We start from the raw sequence: 24362 nt of genomic DNA, 5'->3' as shown, positions 1-24362 counted from the left end.
GATTGGGTATTAATTCATAAAATTTTCAAATCATTGAGTACTTTTGCCGCTATTATGAATTAATACCCAATCTTTAAGATTGGGTATCTAATTTAAGATTGGTGTTTGTATTTTGTTAATTTTTTTTTAAAATCATTTTAATTAGGGCTAAGTCTTATACTCCATTAAAGGCAAATAAGTTAAAATATGCTTTTTTATTATTTATTTACTACTATCTAGTTACTAGTTACTATTTGATCAATATTATCATGAATAGTTTCCTTCTTAAAAGTGGCTTCTTAAGTAGATGCATTCATGCGGTGAAGAATGGCAAATTCAAGCTTTCCAATTGTTCCATTTGTGAATTCTATTTCTTAACTTCTCTTTGGCTTGCCATTATTTTATGTAAAAAGCTTTAGATTTATTGGTGTAGAAACTAGTTCTTGTCATGTTACTAGTTTAGTCATCATATATTGTCATATTATTGGTGCAGAAACTATTTATTTGCATTGTACTTGTTTAAAAACAAAGGTGTTGTTTGGTAATTCTTAACAAAATAGTTTTTTATTTAATTTATTAAAAATTTGACAATTAAATATGAAACTCATTAAATTTTGAAAATAGAATTTTTCACTTTCAAAATTTTTTAAACCGTTTTTCGACTTTTTGTTTATTCTATTATTCAAATCAACACCTCATTTTATATTGTTAAACAAAAAATAAAAATAAACATTATCAAACGCATTTATCATTTTTTTGTTTTTAAAAATAAAAAACAAAAATAGTTACCAAACATATTTTTATTTTAAAAAAATTAAGAAACAAAAATAAAAATAATATTTCCATTTTTGTGTTTAAAAAATTCAAAAACAAAAATGTTACCAAACACAACCAAAGTTATTATGCTTTTTATATGGGTTATGGTTTAAAAGCTAATTACTATTACATTTATGATTAAGAAATTAGTTACTTTGATTACTAATGATGCTAGTTATTAATTAACTCTTGGTTACTAATGTTATCGCTTTGGTGTTAATATTTAGTTCTAACTTGAACTCCTTGTAAACTTTAAGTGATTTTTTTTTGGTAACTGGCTATAAATCTTGTTAGTTTTCATTTCTAATTATATTATTTTGTTGATAGGGTTTAGTTTTAATTTTGACACTTTTAAATAATATTACTAATGATTGTAATTGTTAATTAGTTCCTAGTTTTTTATCATTCCATTTTTTTTGTTTTACATTAACATGGTTAGATTAAGTTTCCAAAATTTCAAATCACAATTATTGATAGTGAGAATGCGTCAATTATATTTGGTTAGTTATCGGTTCGGTGTAGTTGCTATATGACGTAAGTTTTTAGGGGTAAGAAAGATAAAAGAACGTAAAAAAAAAAGTGCAAGAAGTGGCTTTGTATTGATATTTATTTTATTTATTATAAAGACCGCGCGAGACGCAATTGTATTCTCAATAATAGAGGTATCTCCCTCTTTATATGAGATGAAATCTTCTATCATTATCCTTTGTGGTAGCATAATAGGACCATTAGAATGTTGTGTAGGTAATGATGATGCATGTATGTACTGTTGCTAGCTTTCCTACATGTCGGGGACACTAGAAACCACAACAACTTTCTTTTGTAACCATTTCTCTGACTTGGCGCAATGTTCCTCGTGAGATTGCACTCTATTAGGGTTCTTGCTTTCATGAGATGGTTCTAACAATATCCTTTGCAAAGGGCCTTCTTCGAGAAGAATTGTCTTTGCAGAGGAGTTTTCTTTAAGAGGTTCTTGGAAGAACTTACCATCTACCGATAAAATGACTTGAGACTTCTTCCTTTGAAGAAAGGGATTGCTTCATCAATATTGCCTTGCAAGAACCCTCTACACAAAGTCCTTAGGCCAGTGTCGACTCGTTGGGACTCACTTTGCGAGTTCCTCTTACGAGGTCATTTCCTATTAGAGCAACTCCAATGGTGGCTACCCCAATGGTGACTTACCATGTCCAAATCATCCCAAAATATAATTTTTTATTTTCTCTCTCATCCACATCACTTTTTGCAACTTTTTTCATAAAAATGCTCCAATGCTAAGCCACCCCAAAAGTTGTCAACTATGGCTCCACATATTATTATTTAATATATTATTTTGTAATTATAAATATTGTCACACTAAATTTTTTAAATCCATATATTAATATAAATAAATATTACATCAAATTTAAATTAGACGAAATTTAAAGGAGCTTATAAAATGACATAATCACAATTAATCAATCTAACATAATTAAAAAAATGCTAATTAAAATGATTTCCAAATTTTGACCATATGTGCTCTACCAAGTCCGCTTGAAGATTGCGATGAATGTTTCTATCACGAATTTCAGCATTTATTTGAAGCATTGTCGGGAAGTCAGAAATAGGTCCATGCAATACTTCAACCATTAGGGTGTTGGCGGGGTCGTCATCATAATTAAAATCAAACAAACTCTCATATGCATCTCTTTCATCCTCGACAATAATGTTGCGCAATATGATGCATGCATACATAATATCTTTGAGAACATCTCTTTGCCAAAAACGTGCTGGTCCTCGTACAATAGCAAAACGAGATTGAAGTACTCCGAATGCTCGCTCAACATCTTTGCGTACCGCTTCTTGGCATCGGGCAAATAATTTTCTTTTCTCTCCTTGAGGCAGTGGGATAGTTTTAACAAATGTACCCCACTCAGGATAGATACCATCTGCTAGATAATACCCATTGTTGTATTGTGTGCCATTTATCGTAAACTCAACTCTCGGAGCTTGCCCTTGTAAGATATCAGTGAATATTGGGGATTGATTTAACACGTTGAGATCATTATTGGATCCTGGAACACCAAAAAATGCATGCCATATCCAAAGATCTTGTGACGCAACTGCTTCGAGCATGATTGTTGGTCTGCCGTGATCACCTCACGTGAATTGACCTTTCCATGCAACTGGGCAATTTTTCTATTCCCAGTGCATACAATCAATGCTTCCCAACATGCCTGGAAAACCATGCACCTCCCCCATTTGAAGTAAGCGACGAATGTCCCCAGCATTGGGCCGTCTTAAATATTCGGTCTCAAAAATATCATTCACTCCTCGAACGAAATTGACTAGACATTCAATAGCGGTAGTTTCACCAATTCGAACATACTCATCAACATAATCGCCAGGCGCTCCATATGCCAACATTCGCATAGCAGCAGTGCACTTCTGTAATGGCGAAAGCCCCCTTCTACCGACTGCATCAAACCTCGTATGGAAATACTCTGAATGATTTTCTAGAGCTTGCACTATACGTAGGAATACATGTCTACGCATTCTAAATCTTCTTCGAAATTGATATTTTGTATACACCGGTTCATCAGAAAAGTAGTCATCGAACAAACGTTGGTGTCCTTCTACATGACCCCTATCAATGTGGGCTCTCTTTCTTCCTTGTCTTGTTGAGATACCCCCATCCATGAGCGCTTTGAAATATTGATCATCATGATCATCAGTACACTCTACAATTATGATATCCTCTAGACTCATATTGTCGTATGGATTCGGAGAATTTGGCGAATCCATTGTTGAGCTTAGAGAATATGATATTTGGGAATGAAAGATGAATGAAAGAAAAAAAATGAAGGATTGAATGGAGAGTTGAGCAAAAGCAATATTGAAATTTGGTATTTATAGACATGGTGGCCGTTAAAATGTAGCCATTAAAATATAAGCGTTGAAATGTAGTCGTTAAAAATATAGCCGTTAAAATGTAGCTGTTGAAATGCAGCCGTTGAAATTTAGCCGTTAAAATGTAGCCGCTGACATAAAGGATAATTTATTTAAATAAAATAAAATAAAATACATAATAATGCGGTTGATAAAAATATATGGCAATTACAACTTCAAGATATTATTCTTAATATAAGTACACAAGTTTTCATGATCTTTCTTTTGTTCATGAGTCATATGCGTCGTGTCCATGATGAGATAATCCATGTATTTTGTCATCCTATTATCTTCTGCCTCTTTCTCCTTTATCGTCACCAATTTCTCCAATGCAGATGCTTTCCGTTCACTAATCTCTATAAATCTAGCATGTGTGTCTTTTTTTTCCTTCCCTTTTCTATTTGCTGCCTTTTGGCCAATAGGGCGCACTTCACGTACTTCATCATCACTAATGTCTGCATTGGAAGAAGAAGTAAATGCCCCTGTATCTGACACCTTTGTTCTCTTACCACCTTTTGGTTGGTACATTGTATTCCATTTCGGCTCATCCTTTAGCAATCTCCAACAGTCCACAAGCAGAAAATTTGAGTTGTTATTTTCATATTTGTACAATTGATGTGCATTCTCAAGAATTTGCTCATCAGACCAACCACTGTGATGTGCTTGTTGTACTCGTTTATAACACCCATTGAAATGCGCCACCTTTTGATTCATCTTGTTCCAATGATCTTTGTATTGCCTTCCAATTCTTGCTTGCTTGCCTTTTTGGTTGGTGTTGTAGTATTCTGCGATCCGAGCCCAGAAATGTGTAGAACTCTGGTCATTCCCCACAATGGCATCATTAGATGTATTAAGCCATCCACTTATCAGAAGTATAATGGCTTCCTTGCTCCATTTGACTTTACATTTATGCCTTGATTCATCTTCATTGTGTAAAACTACATTTTCCAATCCTTCAACACTATGTTCAGATTGGGTTTCAGAGACAGATGTCGATGATGTTTCACGATTCAAATCAATACTAGACTTTTCCATACTTAGCCTATAATTTCTTGAAACCATTTCGGGTTGGTGTTGGGAAGGCATATGAAATGCATATGGTAGTGAATTTGTTGGTGTGAAGAATGGAACTTGTTGGGGTGTCTCAATAGAGCCAAAATTTTGGTAAGGGTAAGAGGACATTAAATTGACAATATTGAAAATTTGGATTTTAAGGATTAGTAGAGGGAGTATTTTGAAAATTTTGATTGAAATGAGAATATTGAAAATTTGGATTTTGGGGATTGGTATGTGGAGAAAATGATGAATTTTGAAAATTTAGATTTTGGGAGTTGGTATTTGGAGAATTTGAAATTTTTTGAGAATTTTGGGAATCCATTGGTAAGAAAAGAAATTTTGTGATATTGATAATTTGGAAGAAGATGTATGTAATGGTGTGAAAATTGAATGAAATAAATGAGTATTTATAGAAAAAATAATAATAAAAAAATCATGTGACAAACGATAATTAAAAAATAGTAAAAAAAACGGTAACAAATTTTATATATATAAACTGTTATATATATGTGTGTAAAATGTTTTATTTATATATATACAATTAAAAAAAAAAGGAGAAAGCATCGTTGCCTCACAGTGGCAATGGTGCTTTAATTTTCTTTAAGTCTTCAACCCTTCCAACGCAGAAAGTGATGGCCCGTCAGAAAATGGTCAACAAGCAATCTTGAAGGCAACTTGCATTGAGGCTGCTCTTATAACATGAAATAATTTTAATATGCATAAGTTTGATGAGATGGATATGAAATATTATCTCATATTTTCACAAAATACCACTTCGTGTGTCTTCTTCTTCTTTCAAATTCTCATATTTGTTTGAAAAAATTCCATCGAAAAAGTTAAAGAAATAACTGCCATTAGGGAATAATTTTCTCATCTCACTCAAAAAATTACCTTGAGAGTTGAGACTTAATTTGGGCTCGGGCTTAAAAGTAATCGCTTTTGGGCTATCAACAAACATTCAAAGAAAGTTAACTATTGAGAATGCCAAAGTTTAGTAGTAAGGTGTGTTGTGTATATTTATTTATGATTTGTTTTCATTTTTTACCTTTAAGCACATAATTTTTTATTTTAGAATTTTATATAAAAGAGGTTGACCTGAGAAAATAAAAAAGATAGAAAAACTATAATTAATAATAATTAGTAAAAATATATATGTTTTCTACATATTAAAATAATAAATCCAATTCCAATATTTGTATTCGCTATATATATTTTTATAAAATTTGTATTTGTTAAAATGAATAAAAAAAATCTTAAAATGTCGGAGAATTAATATTTGTATAATTTAAACATGTAATTATCCTCACTAGTTAATTCTCTCCTATACCTCTCCATAACAATGTGAGATTATAGTATATTATGAAAGTTTTAAATTAAATTTTTATTCGAAGTACATTGTTTAGGCATCCTATACCTCTCCATTACAATGTGAGATTATAGTATATTATGAAAGTTTTAATTTAAATTTTTATTGGAAGTACATTGTGTAGGCATTAACTTATTGATGTTATTATTTTTGATCATTTACTATAATTTCTCTTATATTCAATTATCATATCATTTTGCACTAAATTTACTAAAAAAGTAAAAATATAACCAAATTTTTAAGATGCCATATCATACTATTTAGTGAAAAATGTTTAGTTAGATAAGTTACAATGTTTTTTTTTTTAAAAACTAACATTTCCAAATAAAACTTTGAGATGTTTAATTGCAATAATTGAAAACCTACCATTTGCTTTTCAACTTGAGACATTTTCTTACAAAATTGATATTCTTTAGTTCTTTTTTTAGCTTTTTACCCTTATATATAATTTTTTGTTGTTAAAAAAAGTATATATATTTGACAAGAGTTTTTATTTTAATTTTGACTCATTATTTGATTTGTTCAAAAATTGCAATATTAAGTGAGATTTTTGCAATTTAAATTTTTTTTAAATAAATTAATCATTTCCAAGAATTTTTCAACTTATACATATTCTACATTTCCCTCCAAATCAAACATTTAACTTTGCCTAGTAGTGCCAAAGGAAGGCACTCGAAAGAACATGCCTTTTTCACTTTACAAAATTATTATTTTTTTTTTAAAAAAAAAAACGAAAAACAAAATCTTGATAGCATAGTCAAAATTGAGATTCCCATGCCATGACTAAGACACTCTCATTGGCTCATTCTAATATTATATGTACTAGGGTAATATCTGGATTTGACCCTATAAACAAATAACTAAATAAATAAAAAATCTTTAAACAAAAAAAACAAATCTGAACAAGTGAAGATAAGATTAATGAACATATTCTCTTAGATTTCATTTATTTATTTTCTAAAAAACTTAAGAGAAATGCCCATGTTTTCAAATGAAAAAAGAAGTCAGCTGAGCAATCTTATGATTTATCATCACAAAAAGTGAAAAAATAAAATAAAATTCCAATAACCTAAAAACTTTTCTTAACTAGCTTTAAACATACACTTAGAAAAAAAAAAGAAAAATATATGAATTGATTACTTGATTCAAGAACTTTGAAAAGGTCATGCCTTGATCTCAATCCTTGGACACTTTATAGACCCCATAGAGATGTCAATCTCAATAAGATTTTCCTCTTCATTCATCTCATTAATATCTGCCAAAAGCTCCATAAGACCTTGTTGATTGAAAATGGCTTCTGAAAAATTTGGTTGCAATTTTTGCTTTGACTCATGTTCTTCTTCATCTTCTTCTAAAAGGCCACTTGAATCTCTCCCTGGCAAACTAATCTCAATAAGATTATCATAATCTTCTTCTTCATCTGAGAAAGAAGAGTCTGAGATTGAAAAATCTTGTTCAAGATTGGGAGAAGAAGAACACATCCAATTGAGCTCAAAACTTTGACTTATTTCTGAGTCAACACTGCCTTCACTTTCTTCATATTGGATTTGACCATTTTCTGATATGGATTCTAAACTTGGCTCATAATCATACCTTTTTAGCTTCTCAAACTCCACTACTTGGGTTTTTAGCTCTTTTTCTAGTAAAATCCCAGTTGGGTTTTCATCTAAAGTTATGATTTTTTTGGTCAAGCTGAGGAGAAAAATTGTTGAGAGAATCAAAATTAGGAAGGTTATGAGGAGTGGAGTGAGTCCAAACCCTAGAAACCAACCTAAACATAGTGAAGGAAAAAGGACTAGTAGGTTTAGCATTGAGTGAAATATGTGATTTTTTGGTGTTTTTTCCATAAGAAAGAGAGAAAGAAGGGTGTTTTTGATATATAAGAAGGTGAAAAGAGTGGTTTTTTTAGAGCCAAAAAGAGACCTTTTTTAGAGCACAAAAAAGGTCTGACCTTTAGCTTTCTATTTTTGTGATTTTTGTTGATCCAAGATTATCAAAGAAGAAGCCTCTGCAAAAAGAAAGACATAAAATGAAAATTAAGACAAAAAATAATTGAAAAAAAAAAGTAAAAGAAAACTTGTTAAGATGATGAACTTACATTGATTGATATGTGACTTTGAAAGGGAATTATTTTTTCTTGTGTTTTCTCAGCTACCAAACACCTTGTTCTTATCTGCAACTGATGATTCCCTTGAGAAAAGCAAAGGTCTTGTTTCCCATTAATATCATTTTTTTCAAAACCTCAAAGGCTTTGGAATTTGCCAAATCCATGTGCACCACATCTCTGCTCCCCACATGGCCTTTTTTATTTAAATTTTTTCAACACAAACAAAATCCCAATAACACAAATCTTCTAACTATTAATATAATACTCAAAATGAGAGAACCTTAATTATTAAATAAAAAAGAAAAGAAAAAAAAAAAACCCTTTCATTTTCTTTTCAAGCTTATTTAAAACTCTCATCTAAAACCAAACTTTGCGAACAGTGAAAAAGTAAACAAAGTGTGGTTGTCAATGAATTATTACTACACCTGCAATTTGTCAGCTACTAAAAAATAAAATAAAAAAGGCACAGTACTAATCATAATGACCCATTTCATATTGCCTATAAACAATTTTCGCAGAGACTTCACTTTAAACTTTTACAGTGCAATCTCAGTATTTGTTGGTGTGATTTTTTTTGGGTGTATGATTGTATATATTATAACTATTTAAATTATTTTGTAAATTTTTAGAAAATTATGAATAATTTATCGTATTGAAAATTAAGTTTAGATATATTATTACACATGTGATTAATTTTTTTTTATGTACGTGGAAAGCAACATGTTTGAATCTAGTTTTCGGTATTGTAAACTAGGGGTGTGTACGGTGTAGTTTGGGCGGTTTGAATATTTTTTTAATACACCATGCCACAAGTACGGTTAAGTAGCTAGAACACATTGTGCGGTGTAATTTCGTTGCACCAAACTATTTTTTCCTGTGTGGTTTGGGTGGTTTTCCACATTGTAAGTATGTTAAAAAATATGTGAGATAGAGATGGTGATAAAGAGTAGGCGCAAATAAGATGAGAGATGAAGGAGTTGTTGTTGTGTATGATACTATAATGTGTTAAAGAATAATGTTATACCTTAATTTAAGTGGGCTCCTAGTTTCACACTGGGTTACTAAAAAATGGTATACATGTAAAGTTTAATTTTTTTTAATATATTTGTAAGTATATGGTGCGGTGTGGTACAAACAAAAATTTCATACTGCCAAACCGTGCATCGCACCATACTGAACCATTCCACTTTTAACACCGCGGTTTGCGGTATAGTATGGTGCGGTGTGGTCGGTCGCCGCAGTTTTCCAGTTTAGATGCTCACCACTACTGTAAATTATTTAGAATTTTCTAAAAATTTGCAGAATACTCTAAATAATTACAATATACACGATCATAAAAAAAATCATGCTAAAATCTGTTTGTATGTCGAGAACGAAAAAGAGCCCACCAATAAAACTTAAAGTGAAGCCATATATAAAAATTATCCTCTATATCTATTTTGAAATAAATTTAAATTTAATATTTTTGAGTCTTCAATTTTTTTGCTTGTGAGTTACATCAAAGGTGCTACTGATGGAAACCCATTACCTTGAAAGAGTCTTTTGCTTTGATTTGATTTGCCAGGTACCCATTATTTGCTAAGCAATAATAATGGCTTCAGATTCAGAGCATATATTGTTATTGTGTGTTTGCTTAGATCCAAACCAAATCAATTATTACATTGGTTTCAAATCACTTTTGTTTCATAGCACCATGACAAATATTAGCATAGTATGATATAAGGTTAGGAAAATATTAAGGGGGACACAATTAATATAAATATGAAATTTATTTATTTATTAGTATGTTTAGAAATTTAAAAAAATGAGAAAAAAATGATTTGGTCATGAAATATATGAGAATTTCAATTATTATAGAAAAAAATATGAAAAGAAAATCTCATATAATTTTTATTTATTGATAAAAATAACTACATCTTAATAAAAAGAATGACATTAAGAAAAAAATATTATGCAATAATATAGGATTAAGGCTCTCATATATTTAATTAAAAATACATTATCAATAAAATTTATCATATCTTAAAAATTATATATACATAAAAATCATAGTAACTACAATATATTGTTTTCTAATTATAATTTTCTTGGTATCAGAATATGAGTATTATTATTTGATATTTTAAAATGTCCAATACAATATAAAGTGATTTGTATAATTAGTTAACAGTATCACATAATATTTATTAAACTAAAATATACTAGACTTGATATTTGATTATACAAATAACAATATGTTATTTCATTGTGTTGTTAAAACATATGAGATTTAATATTAAATTACACTAATAACGTATGTCTAGCAAATATGGTGAGTGGTGATAAGTATTATTTTAACAATTTTGCTTTTAAAAATTGTGATTAAACATAATTTACTAATTTTATATATCACTTGAGTTCTTACTTTTGTTATTATTATTTGAGTATTTAAAACCCTAATACAAGGTTTTGTTTTCACCTCTATTAGTAGTAGACTAGTAGTGAATGAATTTTGAAAATTTGGTAGTAATATTTTGATTTTGGGAGAAAAAAGAGTTGTTAATGTAATTTTGAGAAAGTAAAATAGCAAGGAAGGGACTAATCATGAACTCGTGCATATGATGTAATTATGCACCAAAAACTTTATATTTGGCATGCTATCACCATCACCAAACATAGAGCATTGAATTTTGAGACTTTGACTAAGATTTTTATATAAAATATTTATATATATATTTTTATTTATATCACTCAAGTAATTTAATATTTATTGCAGAAATGTTTTTCTTGAAATAAGATAACATTATTATTTATTCATTATGGGATCATTGGAATGGTTAAATCAGGTGGTAACAAAATAATAATGTATTTGTTTTGTCACATAGATTTTTGAGACTAAAATGGTCTAATACTATACTGAAATATTGGTACTATTTTCATTGAAAATACTAAATTGTTTATTTTTCTTTTTTGAAAAGATGAGAATAATCTTTTTCAAAATGCTTGGTCTCATCCCTTGGTATAGCCTAAAAGTATATAAAGTTTATTGCTTTTTTTTAATGTTATTCCAAAGTATAAAGTTTATTTAGTTAGAATTTTGAATAGAATCATATGTCAAAGATTACATTTTTTTAAAGAAAAAGAAACCCTTTTTAACAAAATTAAGGACATGTCAAGAAAAATTGGAAATTACAAAATAAAAGTATATAAAGTTTAGGGGTATTGCTTTTTAATGTTATTCTAATTTGCATAAAATCACATGAGAAAGATATTATTTTTTTTAGAAGAAAAAGAAACCCTTTTTAACAAATTAAGAATATACCAAGGAAAATAAATAGGAAATTAAAGAAAACCATAGAAAAAAAAATTAAAAAATATATAAAAAAGTTACTATTTTTCTCCACCGACCGAAATGCATATATTACTTACTTTGGCAAAAATTTTAAAATGCCAAGAATATCCTTTACAGAAGGGTAATTTCGGAATAATGATAAATGGTGATTTTTTTTTAGTATTGTAGAGAATATAGCTAGCTAGGGTTAGGGTTCATAATTACTTTGCTATTTGGGGCTTTGTCTTAGTATTATTTATAATTGTGAGCGCCCCTAGTTTGGGGCGTTCCTCCAGAAAAAAAAAAAAAAATTGTTGTGAGCTTCTACTGCGATTTTGTGTTTCATCTCGATTTTGAGTTTCATCTCAAGTAAAGTGCTTCATACACTTTCTTTCCACTCAATTTTTGGGGAATTGGGATTTGTGTGGTGGGTTGATTGATTGGGTTTTCGCCGTTTGATTTAAAACTTTCAGGGCTTTAGCGCCCCTGGCCGTTCATATCCATGATCATCAGCGTTCCATGGACCCATCTCTAGTGCAAAACTCTCCTTCATTAGAGGCAGAAGAAGAAGAAAAAGACGAGTGGGGTATGTAATGTATTCTTTTGACACTTTCATTTCTTCACTTTTTATGTATTAATTTGAACTTTCCCAAGTAACCCTCTTGTTTGGTTTCCCAGAAAATTACTGAAAAAAATGCAAAATAAGTGTCAAAGTTTGGTTTTTTATTGCGCAAGTTGTAATGGGTTTGTATTGAGTGTGATATATTAGCCCAAGTGACTCATTTGGTTGAATGAGCTCAATTTATGTATGTATTGCATTATATACAGATTTGATATTCTTTTCTCAGCACTATTAGAGGATAATTGCATAAGAATTGGACATTGATTGTTTGAATTAAGTGATTGGTTGGTGTTGCAAATGCCAAAGGATTGTTTCATAGTTGCCATATTTGATTCATGGCCAGTTAAATGAGTTGCCTTGCATTAAAATCTTAGGTTTAGATTTTTGTTTCCCCTGAGTTTTCTGATTTTGAGTATGCATTTACCATTCTTAATGTGATGTTATATGATGAAACAATCTGTTAGTTTTCCAGCTAAAGTTGGAAATGAAAATTGAGTGAATTCCCATTTTTTCTTAACATCTATAGAAGTAAGTAAGGGTCAAGGTAGCTAGATTTAGTTTCTGATTAAACAAAGTTTTTTCCTTTTGGGGTTATATATGTTTTGAAGCTTCCTTTGTCTACGCATATCCAAATATTGGCATTTTCTATAACAAGAAACAAAATGTTAGATGCAAGTTGCAGCTTTGAAGTGGGTTCCTCAATTGGGATTATTCATATCTATAAGCATTGTCAACAATAAGTGGAGGTGCATAAGAAATGGGGATCTGGGTTTGTTGTGATATGATATTATTGTTTGCAAAAAGCTGTGAAAGATTATATGGCAAACCGTCAAATCAGTATAATAGACCTAAACATGTCACAGCATATTTAGGTGCTTACACGTGGTCTATCTTAAGACATAATGTGTGTTCCATCCTCTAGTTGTATCAGAAATTATCAGGGCACAAAACTGAACTAGATGCCATTTTCATGTGTCACCACGTTGTTAAGCAGTGGACACAGACACGTGGTTCTTGAATAGAATGTCGGTCGTTAACTAATCTATGAGCTCAAGTTTGATTTGATATCTTCTTAATTTTGAATGTACTATATAGTTTTTGTAGTTAACTTTTGATTCAAGTAAAGTTCTTGTCTATGAACTCGAGTATTTGCTGACTATGTTCCTTTTGTTATCTACTTGGCTACTTGCATGGTTTTTTTTGGTGAGCAAGTCAATGTTGTTTGTTGGAGTTGTGTCTTGATAATCTTTGACCCTAATGTACGGCTTTTCTTTTTGCAAATAGACACTGATGGATTTGTAATTCCAAGCTTGGGAATTGAAGAGTCGAATCAAAGCAATCCTGATGATGCTCCAAAAGTAGAATCCTCAAAACCACCTTCTCCTAAGGTTAACTAGCCACAAGTGCTAATTTTGCATTTGCACATGTCAATACCTAAGTTTCTAATATCAAAATGGTTACAAAAACATGTTAATAATGCAAATGAATTAACCCTGTAATATTTGGAAGTCAGATACCCAGAGGGACTCGAACCTCATAATTTGTAAGAGCAAACTACATGTTTTATCATTTGAGCTACCTCTTGGGTGTTAACAATACAAATCGATGAATAATACTGGGATATTGAATTTTAAAACAAGTTGTTTATTTAAGTGTTTATGGCTTCATGTGTAGGCCAAAGTAGAAGAAGACATCTACCTCGGACCACACGGGGCGCCCCCATCTCAATCGAAGCAACAACAAGAACCCATTTCTGCTAGCCGAAAGCAGCGGTTTAAGCAGAAACTGAAAGAAGCAGATAGGAGAGTTGGCGGAACAGGACGAGAAAACAAGCTAGAAAATCTTCGAGAGCTTGTCGGTGGTGGTGGGAAAGTTAGCAGTGGCAGCATGGCTAAAAACACTACAAGAGATTGGCTTGACCCACATTGCCATGAGTCACAGTTTGAGAAGCGGTACCAGCAGTAAGCAGCAGTAGGCAGAGCAGAGCATCTTCCATTATAATCTTCAAGAGGTTTGTTTATTACTCCAAAGGTTGTACACATTTGGAAATACATTTTATTGAGGTTATGTGTCTTGTCAATAAATCTCTACATGAACCTTGTGGTGTTACTGTTTGTGCTGAAGTTCTGAGAAAAGAATTTACCTGTGTTCATTCATATTACATCTCTCATAAATCATAATAAATATATGCAAATTCTATTAGCTATTAGGAGAAAAGAGGGATTCTAAGTACAATGCTATGTCACTAGATTACATTATAAAGTGTCGAAAAAATTAGTTACGCGTGCAACAAAAAAAAATGCCAAAAACTGTTCACGAGTTAAGAATACAAATGAGCCCTACCCTGGACTCTTTTTGAAGGACCTACCGTAGAAATTTCCCTAAAGACAAATATAAGCATAAAATTAGAAATTACTTGGGCTAAAATGTGGAAAAGTTTATGACACTAGATTGCATATGAAAATGGGAATTGGATTGGAACTACATTAAGCTAAACTAAAAAGCACAACATTCGTTTGATAAGAATCTGCCATGAAATATTATATGTTTTAAGGAAACAGAAATTTATAATCTGCCATGAAATATTATATGTTTTAAGGAAACAGAAATTTATAATCTACTTGGTTACTATGAAGAATTTAGTGATCCAAGAGGGGTAGTTTAAACGGTTAAGTATGTCTTTTGAACTCCTAAGTTATAGTGACACTTGTATAGTAATTAAAAGTTAGGTATAGAATTTAGTGTGATCTATTATGGCTAAAAAGTACATACCTAACTTTTAAGTATTATTATGTATGTTGATTCTTATTAAATTATGTGGAATATATGTTTGATTGTAGCATATGAGTTGAGTTGTTTAATTAGTGCCTATAGACATAGCTTAGTGGTAATATACTTATTAAAAAAAATAGTTGTTTAACTAGCTTTTTTATTTTGAAAATAATAATTTAAAGTTGTATGATTTAAAAATTAGAATGATTTGTTTTTAATTATTTAATTATTTAGTGGTAATATACTTATAAAAAAAGTTCCAAAGTCCTTTTTCATATGAAAAAAAATATTTGTTTGACAAGCTTTTTATTTTGAAAATAATAATTTTAAAATTAGAATTATGTATTTTTAATTATTCAATACCTTGAAATCGAGTTATCACCTATCACAAAATAATCATTGAATTATTGAAACATATATAAGTCTAAAATAAAAAATAATTTTATTCACTAACTAAAATAATCCATTAATGTTTAACTCGAAAAACTAAACATTGAAGCAAAAAAACACAAAACATCTAAACATATAGAAAACCCCTAAAAGAAGAACAAAAATGAAAAATAAAACTAAGGAAACATAGAAGCAAACGATTAAAAAAAAAAACTAAACTAGTTAAATACTTTGATGGAGATGAACACCCCTAGTGCTTTTTGCAGTAGTCTTGGCTTCGTGCAAACCATAATGGCCATGAACCCCAATGGCACTGGTTGCCTACATCGAGAATTGTCGTGCAACACGTAGAGTTGATCGAACTATTTGTCCTCATATATGCCTTTATATCACCAATACAAGGTGTTAAGCGTCGTAGTTCATGTAAACAATTTTGCTTGAAACCACCAACGATTGGAGATGTAAAGTTCAGCGAAGATGAATTTTGTTTCAGTGTCTGTGGGGGTGGTGGTGTCGATTTAGTAATATTTGCAATAGTGCAATATTTTTGGCTTTTGAGAAACCAAATAGGCATTCGATCACCTGAACATTCATTAGCGACGTTGAGAATAGTATCACAACATGTAGAGTTGATAGGCTGCTTTTGAATGAGAAAATTAAATATGTTAGGCGTGCATGGTTGTAATTGTTGTAACTCTTCGCATCTGGCGTGAGTTTTGTTGACACCACTTAGAGGTTGTGCACCACAAAGGCTCAATGACATTATAAGAGAAAGCACAAAAATTAAAAAACTCCTCATGTTAACAAAAGCTCTAAACTCACTCCTCACTTTTTTTTTTCTTTTAAAAGGAATGAAAACTTTTGTAGTCTTAGTTATGTTTATAAAGAGTTGTGTGCTACAAATATTAGCATTTAAATAGGGAAGTATATATATTTTTAAATAATAATAATAAAATAAGTGATAAATATACCGAAGTAATTGGTAGATATTTAATATGTAAGCATAACCTACTTAATTATGTGATGGTCTAACATTTTTTATATTAATTAATAATTCATAAATCTGATTGGGATATTTTAATTTTAATTTAAATTTAAATTTTATGATAATATATTTTTTAAAATATTTATTAAAATTTAAATATAAATTCCAAATAACAGACGTAATTCATTTAATATTTAAATTATTATTATTATCATCAATTAATTCAAATTTTATAATTCAAAATTTCAAATGGCATGACAATGTTTGAGTTTTGATTAGCCCACCATGAATGATCAATAGCAAACTTTGTCGTTTGTGTTTTTTATTTGTTGTTTCTTTAAATCTCTGCTTATTTTATATATATATATATTTATGCTAGATATAAACTTGCACTTTTACTTAGTTTTATTTATCTAATTTATTAATTATTTTTATTAAATATATATATTTTAAATCAATATCCTATTTTAATTAAATGATTTATTTATTTTTATTTAAGTTTATATTTGTTCTAATTTTTGAATTTGAAAGTGATAACAATAGATTATATATTCTATGTTTAATGTAATATTAAATATTATAGGTGGATTTTAAATTTAATTTTTTTGCTAGTTTAAAAAAATAATTTGTTGCTAATTCACAATAGATTATACTATATATTTAATATGATATTATTTTAATAAGTGAGTTTAAGTTTAATTAAATTTTATTTAAGTTATAAAACATATGATTTTATTATTTTTAAATAATTACCATTGTAAAATATCTAAAAATTATCAAATTTTAATTTGTTTAATTATTTATTTTATTTCATTTAAATTTAAGTGTTTGCAAACCACCGTTAAAAATATGAATATTCCGTTAAAGTTAATATTAAAAAATATGATATTTTAATTTGTTTAATTATTTATTATTTTTAAATAATTATTATTGTAAAATATCTAAAAAATATCATATTTTAATTTGTTTAATTATTTATTATTTTAAAATAATTATCATTATAAAATATCTCAAAAATATCATATTTTAATTTGTTTAATTATTTATTATTTTTAAATAATTATCATTGTAAAATATCTCAAAAATATCATATTTTATTTTTTTAATTATTTATTTTATTTTATTGAAGTTAAGTGTTTACAAATCACCGTTAAATATAAAAATATTCCGTTAAAGTTAACATTAAAATAAATAGAAAACCATTAAAATCAAATATTTTCATTATCTACGCACTTATTATATAAAAGACATATTATGTGTGTGGGATTTTTTTGTTAAGATAATATACACTAATATATACTTTAAATTAAGAAAACTCATAAGAAGGAAAAAAAGAAAAGAAATTTTTTATTTTTTTTAATTTCACTGACATATATTTATTTATGAGGAAATTATATTTTATATGAATTTTTTAATAAAGTTTGCAAAAATATTGTTTTTAAAAAAAAAAAAAAGTTATTCTAAGACATTTTTTAATAATTTTTTTATGAGTTTAGTTTCCCATATTTTTTTTATAAAAATTGATTTAGGCCATATTTTTAATCTTAATTAAGTTTTTCATATTTAGTTAGTTAGCATTTGTGTTCTCATACTTTGTTTTTTTCTTTAATAAATTTTTCTAGGAAAAATATAAACGTATATTTTTGCAAATTAATAACATAAAATCTATATTTATGAAAAATCTCATATATTTATTTTAATACATCATCTAAAATAAATATCACTTTCTTTACAAAGGGAAATTGAAAATAGCCTCTCTATATATATATATTGGTGTGCTCTAGAATTGTTTTAAGCATATTAATATATTTTTTATTATAGGTAGGATTCGATCTTGACTATTCATTTAAAGTGTACGATTCTAAGTACAATGTTATGTCACTAAACTACATTATAAAGTTAAACATAAGCATAAAATTAGAAATTACTTACAGGCTCAAATGTGGAAGAGTTTATGACACTAGATTGCATATGAAAATGGGGTTTGAATTGGAACTTCATTAAGCTAAACTAAAGAACACAACATTCGTTTTATAAGAATCTGCCATGAAATATTGTATGTTTTAAGGAAACAGAAATTTATAATCTACTTGGTTACTAGGAGAACTTAGTAACCAAGTAGATTAAAACTTAGGTATAGAATTTAGTGTGATCTATTATGGCTAAAAAGTAAATACCTAACTTTTAAGTTTTAAGTTTTATTATGTATGTTGATTTTTTTTTTAAATTATGTGGAATATATGTTTGGTTGTAGCATATGAGTTGAGTTGTTTAATTAGTGCCTATAGACATAGCTTAGTGGTAATATACTTATAAAAAAATATAGTTGTTTAACTTGCTTTTTTATTTTGAAAATAATAATTTAAAATTGTATGATTTAAGAATTATAATTATTTGTTTTAATTATTTAATACCTCAAAATAATCATTGAATTATTGAAACATATATAAGCTAAAATAAAAAATAATTTTATTCACTAACTAAAATAATCCATTAATGTTTAACTCGAAAAACTAAACATTGAAGTAAAAAACACAAAACATCTAACATATAGAAAACCCCTAAAAGAAGAACAAAAATGAAAAATTAAACTAAGGAAACATAGAAGCAAACGATTAAAAAAAAAAACTAAACTAGTTAAATCCTTTGATGGATATGAACACCCCTAGTGCTTTTTGCAGTAGTCTTGGCTTCGTGCAAACCATAATGGCCATGAACCCCAATGGCACTGGTTGCCTACATCGAGAATTGTGGTGCAACATGTAGAGTTGATCGAACTATTTGTCCTCATATATGCCTTTATATCACCAATACAAGGTGTTAAGCGACGTAATTCATGTAAACAATTTTTCTTGAAACCACCAACGATTGGAGATGTAAAGTTCAGCGAAGATGAATTTTGTTTCAGTGTCTGTGGAGGTGGTGGTGTCGATTTAGCAATATTTACAATAGTGCAATACTTTTGGCTTTTGAGAAACCAAATAGGCATTCGATTGCCTGAACATTCATTGGCGATGTTGAGAATAGTATCGCAACATGTAGAGTTGATAGGCTGCTTTTGAATGAGAAAACTAAATATGTTGGCCGTGCATGGTTGTAATTGTTGTAACTCTCCACATCTCGCGTGAGTTTTGTTGACATCACCAAGAGTTTGTGCACTACAAAAGCTCGATGAAAATATAAGTGAAAAAGAAAGCACAATAATTGAAAAACTCCTCATGTTAACAAAAACTCTAAACTCACTCACTCACTTTTTTTTTCTTTTAAAAGGAACGAGAACTTGATGAAACTTGTGTAGTCTTAGTTATGTTTATATAGAGTTGTGTGATTTAGAAAATTAGTATTTAAAATAATGAAGTATATATTTTTTTAAATAATAATAATAAAATAAGTGAGAAATATAACGAACTAATTGGTAGATATTTAATATGTAAGCATAACCTACTTAATTATGTGATGGTCTAACATTTTTTATATTAATTAATAATTCATAAATCTGATTGGGATATTTTAATTTAAATTTAAATTTTATGATAATATTTTTTTTAAAAATATTTATTAAAATTTAAATATAAATTTCAAATAACAGACTTGATTCATTTAATATTTAAATTATTATTATTATCATCAACTAATTCAAATTTAATAATTCGAAATTTCAAATAGCATGACAATGTTTGAGTTTTGAGTAGTCTGTGTTAGAGATGCTGGGCCTGGTAGCGATCATGGGCCGAACCACACCAAACTTAAAATAATGTTAAGCCCACCATGAATGATCAATAGCAAGCTTTGTTGTTTGTTTGTTTGTTTTTGTTTTTGTTTTGTATTTTATTGATATCTCTACTTATTTTATTTATCTATATATATTATGATACATCTAATACAAAGTGTGGGATTTTTTTGTTAAGATAATATACACTAATATATACTTTAAATTAAGAAACTCATAGGAAGGAAAAAAAGAAAAGCAATTTTTTTTTTAACTTCACTAACAAATATATTTACGAGAAAATTACATTTTATAAGATTTTTTTTAATAAAGTTTGCAAAAATATTATTTAAAAAAAAAGTTATTTTATGGCTTTTTTAAGAATTTTCACTTTTTATGGGTTTAGTTTCATATTTTTGTATAAAAGTTGGTTTATGCCATAGTTTTACTCTTAATTAAGTTTTTCATATTTAGTTAGTTACTAATTGTATTCCATATTTTATTTTTTTCTTTAATAAATTTTCCCATACAAATTAAGAAAAATATAAGCCTATATTTTGCACATTAATGACATGAAAGTCATATTTATGAAAAATCCCCTATATTTATTTTAATACATCACCTAAAAAAAATCTTACTTTCTTTACAAAGGGAAATTGAAAATAGAGCAATATGCTTAGTTTTATTTATAGAATTTATTAATAATTTTTGTTAAATTTATATTAATGTCATATAAATTTTGAAATAAATATTCTATTTTAATTAAATAATTTATTTATTTTTGTTTAAGTTTATGTTTGTTCTAGTTTTTGAATTTAGGAGTGATAACAAGATATTATATATTATATGTTTAATATAATATTAAATACTATACGTGGATTATAAATTTAAGTTTCTTGCTAGTTTAAAAAAAAAACAAGTTGCTGCTAATTCATAGTAGATTATATTATATGTTAATATAATGTTATTCTAATAAATGAGTTTAAGTTTAATTAAATTTTATTTAAGTTATAAAAATTTTATTATTTTTAAATAATTATCATTGTAAAATATATCAAAAATATTATATTTTAATTTGTTTAATTATTTATTATTTATAAATAATTATCATGGTAAAATATATGAAAAATATGATATTTTAATTTGTTTAATTATTTATTATTTTAAAATAATTATCATGGTGAAATATTTGAAAATATATTATTTTAATTTATTTAAATATTTATTATTTTTAAATAATTATCATTATAAAATATCTCAAAAATATCTCATTTTAATTTGTTTAATTATTTATTTTATTTTATTTAAGTTTAAGAGTTTACAAACTACCATTAAATATAAGAATATTCCGTTAAAATTAACAATTATTATTTAGAAGAGATATACTACATACAAGCAACGCAATATGCACGTTTACTTAGCTTTATTTATAGAATTTATTAATTATTTTTATTAAATTTATATTAATGTCATATAAATTTCAAATAAATATTCTATTTTAATTAAATAAATTATTTATTTTTGTTTAAGTTTATGTTTGTTTTATTTTTTGAATTTGGGAGTGACAACAAGAGATTATATATTATATGTTTAATGTAATATTAAATATTATATGTAGATTTTATATTTAAGTTTCTTGCTAGTTTTTTTAAAAGTAATTTATTGTTAATTCACAGAAGATTATATTATATATTTAATATGATATTATTATAATAAGTGATTTTAAGTATAATTAAATTTTATTTAATTTATAAAACATATGATTTTATTATTTTTAAATAATTATTATTGTAAAATATCTAAAAAGTATCATATTTTAATTTGTTTAATTGTTTATTATTTTAAAATAATTATCATTGTAAAATATCTGAAAAATATTTTATTTTAATTTGTTTAATTATTTATTATTATTAAATAATTATCATTGTAAAATATCTCAAAAATATCATATTTTAATTTTTTTTAATTAATTATTTTATTTTATTTAAGTTTAAGTATTTATAAACTACAGTTACATAGACAAATTTTCTGTTAAATATAAAAATATTTCGTTAAAGTTAATACTAAAAAAATATAAAACCGTTAAAACAAAAAAATTTCATTATCTACACACTTATTATATAGAAGAGATATATTAGTGTCATATTAATATTTTTTTGATTATAGGGACGTATGATTCGATCTTGACTATTCATCTAAAGTGTACGATTACGATAAATGAATATAATCATAGCGTACCATCATTGATGAATGGTTAGGATTGTACTATTACAATAAAAATCATACCCTATCATAATTAGTGAAAATTAAAAAGTACAATTTTTTTGGACATCAACATAGCTTTTTTTTTCATAGAATCCTTAAGAAATGTAGAAACACAGATCATTAATTACATACTCTAGGAGTCAATAGAATATTTTATTTAATTGGCTTATGTGTTTAATTAGCTAGAACTAGCCTATAAATAGTTACACTAAACATTGTGAAAATCATTATTGATGTTTGAGTTTCTAAGTTCCTTCCAATAACTTTGGGATTTTGTGTTGTGATTCTTGAATGAATGAATATAAGAAGTTACTAAAAAAAGGTTTCATATATTGGAGCTCTCAATCTATGATTATCCCTTATTTTTTTGGATTTAAAATGAGAATTTTAACACTTGATTATTTTCAAGGCTTGCTTAATTGTGAAAAAAAAAATCTTAAATTTTAATTTAATATAGATATGTTTACTTGTAGACATAGGAGCTCACAAGTTCAAATCTCTCTTAATTAAAAAAAAAAATAGTCATTTAAGTGGTTTATGTTAATGTGATTTTGGACTTGCAAAGATAATTATGTTTTTAATAGATAAAATTTTAGAAACTAACTAATTATTTGTTATTTTGAAAACAATACTTTTGATTTTTTTTTTTGTAGCAATAGTTTTGAAATATTAAATTGTACGATTTAAAAATTAGAATTATGTGTTTTTAATTTTCAAATTTAAAAAATCGTTTTCAAATCCAGAATTAAGCCATTATTATTTAGTGGAAATTGAGTTGTTTTGTGTATATATATTGGTCAATTGAATTAAATATTTTGTGTAGTTAAAACTGTTTATGTTTGGTATCAATATTATCAAAATTTTGGTAATTTAATTAGAAACTCAATACCTTGAAAACGAGTTTAAACTTATTAGAAACTCAACAACAAGATTATGACCAATCATGAATTAGTTATTGAATTATTAAAGCACATGTAATTCTAAAATAATAAATAATTATATTCACTAATAAAAACAACCAGTAATATTAACGTCGAAAAACTAAATATAAAAAAAACAATAAAAGCATATAATCTAACGTATAAAAAATCGTAAAAGAAAACAAAAATAAACAATAAAACTAAAAAACATAAAAGCAAAAGAATTAAGAAAAAAATTATAAACTATCTCAATTCTTGTGGTTTTTGCAGTAGTCTTGGCTTCGTGCAAACCATAATAGCCATGAACCCCAATGGCACTGGTTGCCCACATCGAGAATTGTGGTGCAACATGTAGAATTGATCGAACTATTTGTCCTCATGTATGCCTTTATGTCACCAATGCAAGGTGTTAATCGACGTAGTTCATGTAAGCAATTTTGCTTGAAACCACCAACGATAGGAGATGTAAAGTTCAGTGAAGATGAATTTTGTTTCAATGTCTGTGGAGGTGGTGGTGTCGATTTAGTAATATTTGCAATAGTGCAATATTTTTGGCTTTTGAGTAACCAAATAGGCATTCGATCACCTGAACATTTATTGGCGACGTTGAGAATAGTATCGCAACATGTAGAGTTGATAGGCTGCTTTTGAATGAGAAAACTAAATATGTTGAACGTGCATGATTGTAATTGTTGTAACTCTCCGCATCTCGCGTGAGTTTTGTTGACACCATCAAGAGGTTGTGCACTACAAAAGCTCAATGACAATATAAGAGAAAAAGAAAGCACAAAAATTGAAAAACTCCTCATGTTAACAAAAGCTCTAAACTCACTCACTCACTTTTTTTTTTGTTTTGAAAAGGAATGAGAACTTGATGAAAACTTGTGTAGTCTTAGTTATGTTTATATAGAGTTGTGTGACTAGGAAGATTAGCATTTAAAATTAATTAAGTATTTTTTAATTTTTTTAAATAATAATAATAATAAAATAAGTGATAAATATATCCAACTAAATTGTAGATATTTAATACGTAGGTATAACCTAACTAATTAATTATGTGATATGATTGAGATCTTTTAATTTAAATATAAATTTTATGATAACACGATAATATTTTTTTAAATATTTATTCAGATTTAA

At 27.4% G+C, this 24362-nt stretch overlaps 4 protein-coding genes across 5 annotated transcripts; 1 reads left to right on the top strand and 3 right to left on the bottom strand.

Moving 5' to 3' along the window:
* Window positions 1–1576: 1576 nt before the first annotated feature.
* On the bottom strand, window positions 1577–3576 carry LOC133786068 (uncharacterized). Its single transcript, XM_062225283.1, has 3 exons — window positions 3009–3576; window positions 2303–2846; window positions 1577–1814 (listed from the first exon to the last, which is right to left on the bottom strand). The coding sequence occupies exons 1-3, from the start codon at window positions 3574–3576 to the stop codon at window positions 1577–1579; spliced, it is 1350 nt and encodes a 449-aa protein (XP_062081267.1).
* A 312-nt stretch (window positions 3577–3888) lies between these two features.
* On the bottom strand, window positions 3889–4755 carry LOC133786067 (glutathione S-transferase T3-like). Its single transcript, XM_062225282.1, has one exon. The coding sequence runs from the start codon at window positions 4753–4755 to the stop codon at window positions 3889–3891; it is 867 nt and encodes a 288-aa protein (XP_062081266.1).
* A 2302-nt stretch (window positions 4756–7057) lies between these two features.
* On the bottom strand, window positions 7058–8601 carry LOC133784502 (uncharacterized). Its single transcript, XM_062223822.1, has 2 exons — window positions 8241–8601; window positions 7058–8150 (listed from the first exon to the last, which is right to left on the bottom strand). Exon 2 carries the CDS (start codon window positions 7987–7989, stop codon window positions 7306–7308), a length of 684 nt encoding a protein of 227 aa, XP_062079806.1. The 5' UTR covers window positions 7990–8150; window positions 8241–8601; the 3' UTR covers window positions 7058–7305.
* Window positions 8602–11780: 3179 nt separating this feature from the next.
* LOC133783297 (uncharacterized) lies at window positions 11781–14337 on the top strand. Of its 2 annotated transcripts, XM_062222877.1 has the most exons (4): window positions 11781–11928; window positions 12033–12145; window positions 13466–13569; window positions 13856–14337. In XM_062222877.1, the coding sequence occupies exons 2-4, from the start codon at window positions 12079–12081 to the stop codon at window positions 14144–14146; spliced, it is 462 nt and encodes a 153-aa protein (XP_062078861.1). In that variant the 5' UTR covers window positions 11781–11928; window positions 12033–12078; the 3' UTR covers window positions 14147–14337. The 2 variants fall into 2 exon arrangements, with proteins under 2 accessions (XP_062078861.1, XP_062078860.1); XM_062222876.1 differs by having other exon boundaries at window positions 11805–12145.
* Window positions 14338–24362: the final 10025 nt, after the last annotated feature.

This window comes from Humulus lupulus, chromosome 6 (assembly GCF_963169125.1).
Source record: "Humulus lupulus chromosome 6, drHumLupu1.1, whole genome shotgun sequence".
In the NCBI taxonomy this organism is placed as follows: Eukaryota; Viridiplantae; Streptophyta; class Magnoliopsida; order Rosales; family Cannabaceae; genus Humulus; species Humulus lupulus.
This window is presented reverse-complemented; position numbering and strand designations above follow the sequence as displayed.

What these genes read in the sequence shown, in the direction of transcription:
- LOC133786068 (XM_062225283.1), bottom strand. Translation starts at nt 3,576, where the DNA reads ATGGATTCGCCAAATTCTCCGAATCCATACGACAATATGAGTCTAGAG. An exon ending in GGAGGTGCATGGTTTTCCAG is followed by an intron (nt 2,847 to 3,008) that starts GCATGTTGGGAA and finishes TTGGTGTTCCAG; the next exon opens with GATCCAATAATGATCTCAAC. An exon ending in GACTTGGTAGAGCACATATG is followed by an intron (nt 1,815 to 2,302) that starts GTCAAAATTTGG and finishes CTTTCTTCAAAG; the next exon opens with GAAGAAGTCTCAAGTCATTT.
- LOC133784502 (XM_062223822.1), bottom strand. Translation starts at nt 7,989, where the DNA reads ATGGAAAAAACACCAAAAAATCACATATTTCACTCAATGCTAAACCTA.
- LOC133786067 (XM_062225282.1), bottom strand. Translation starts at nt 4,755, where the DNA reads ATGGAAAAGTCTAGTATTGATTTGAATCGTGAAACATCATCGACATCT.
- LOC133783297 (XM_062222877.1), top strand. Translation starts at nt 12,079, where the DNA reads ATGGACCCATCTCTAGTGCAAAACTCTCCTTCATTAGAGGCAGAAGAA. An exon ending in AGAAGAAAAAGACGAGTGGG is followed by an intron (nt 12,146 to 13,465) that starts GTATGTAATGTA and finishes TTTTGCAAATAG; the next exon opens with ACACTGATGGATTTGTAATT. An exon ending in CAAAACCACCTTCTCCTAAG is followed by an intron (nt 13,570 to 13,855) that starts GTTAACTAGCCA and finishes CTTCATGTGTAG; the next exon opens with GCCAAAGTAGAAGAAGACAT.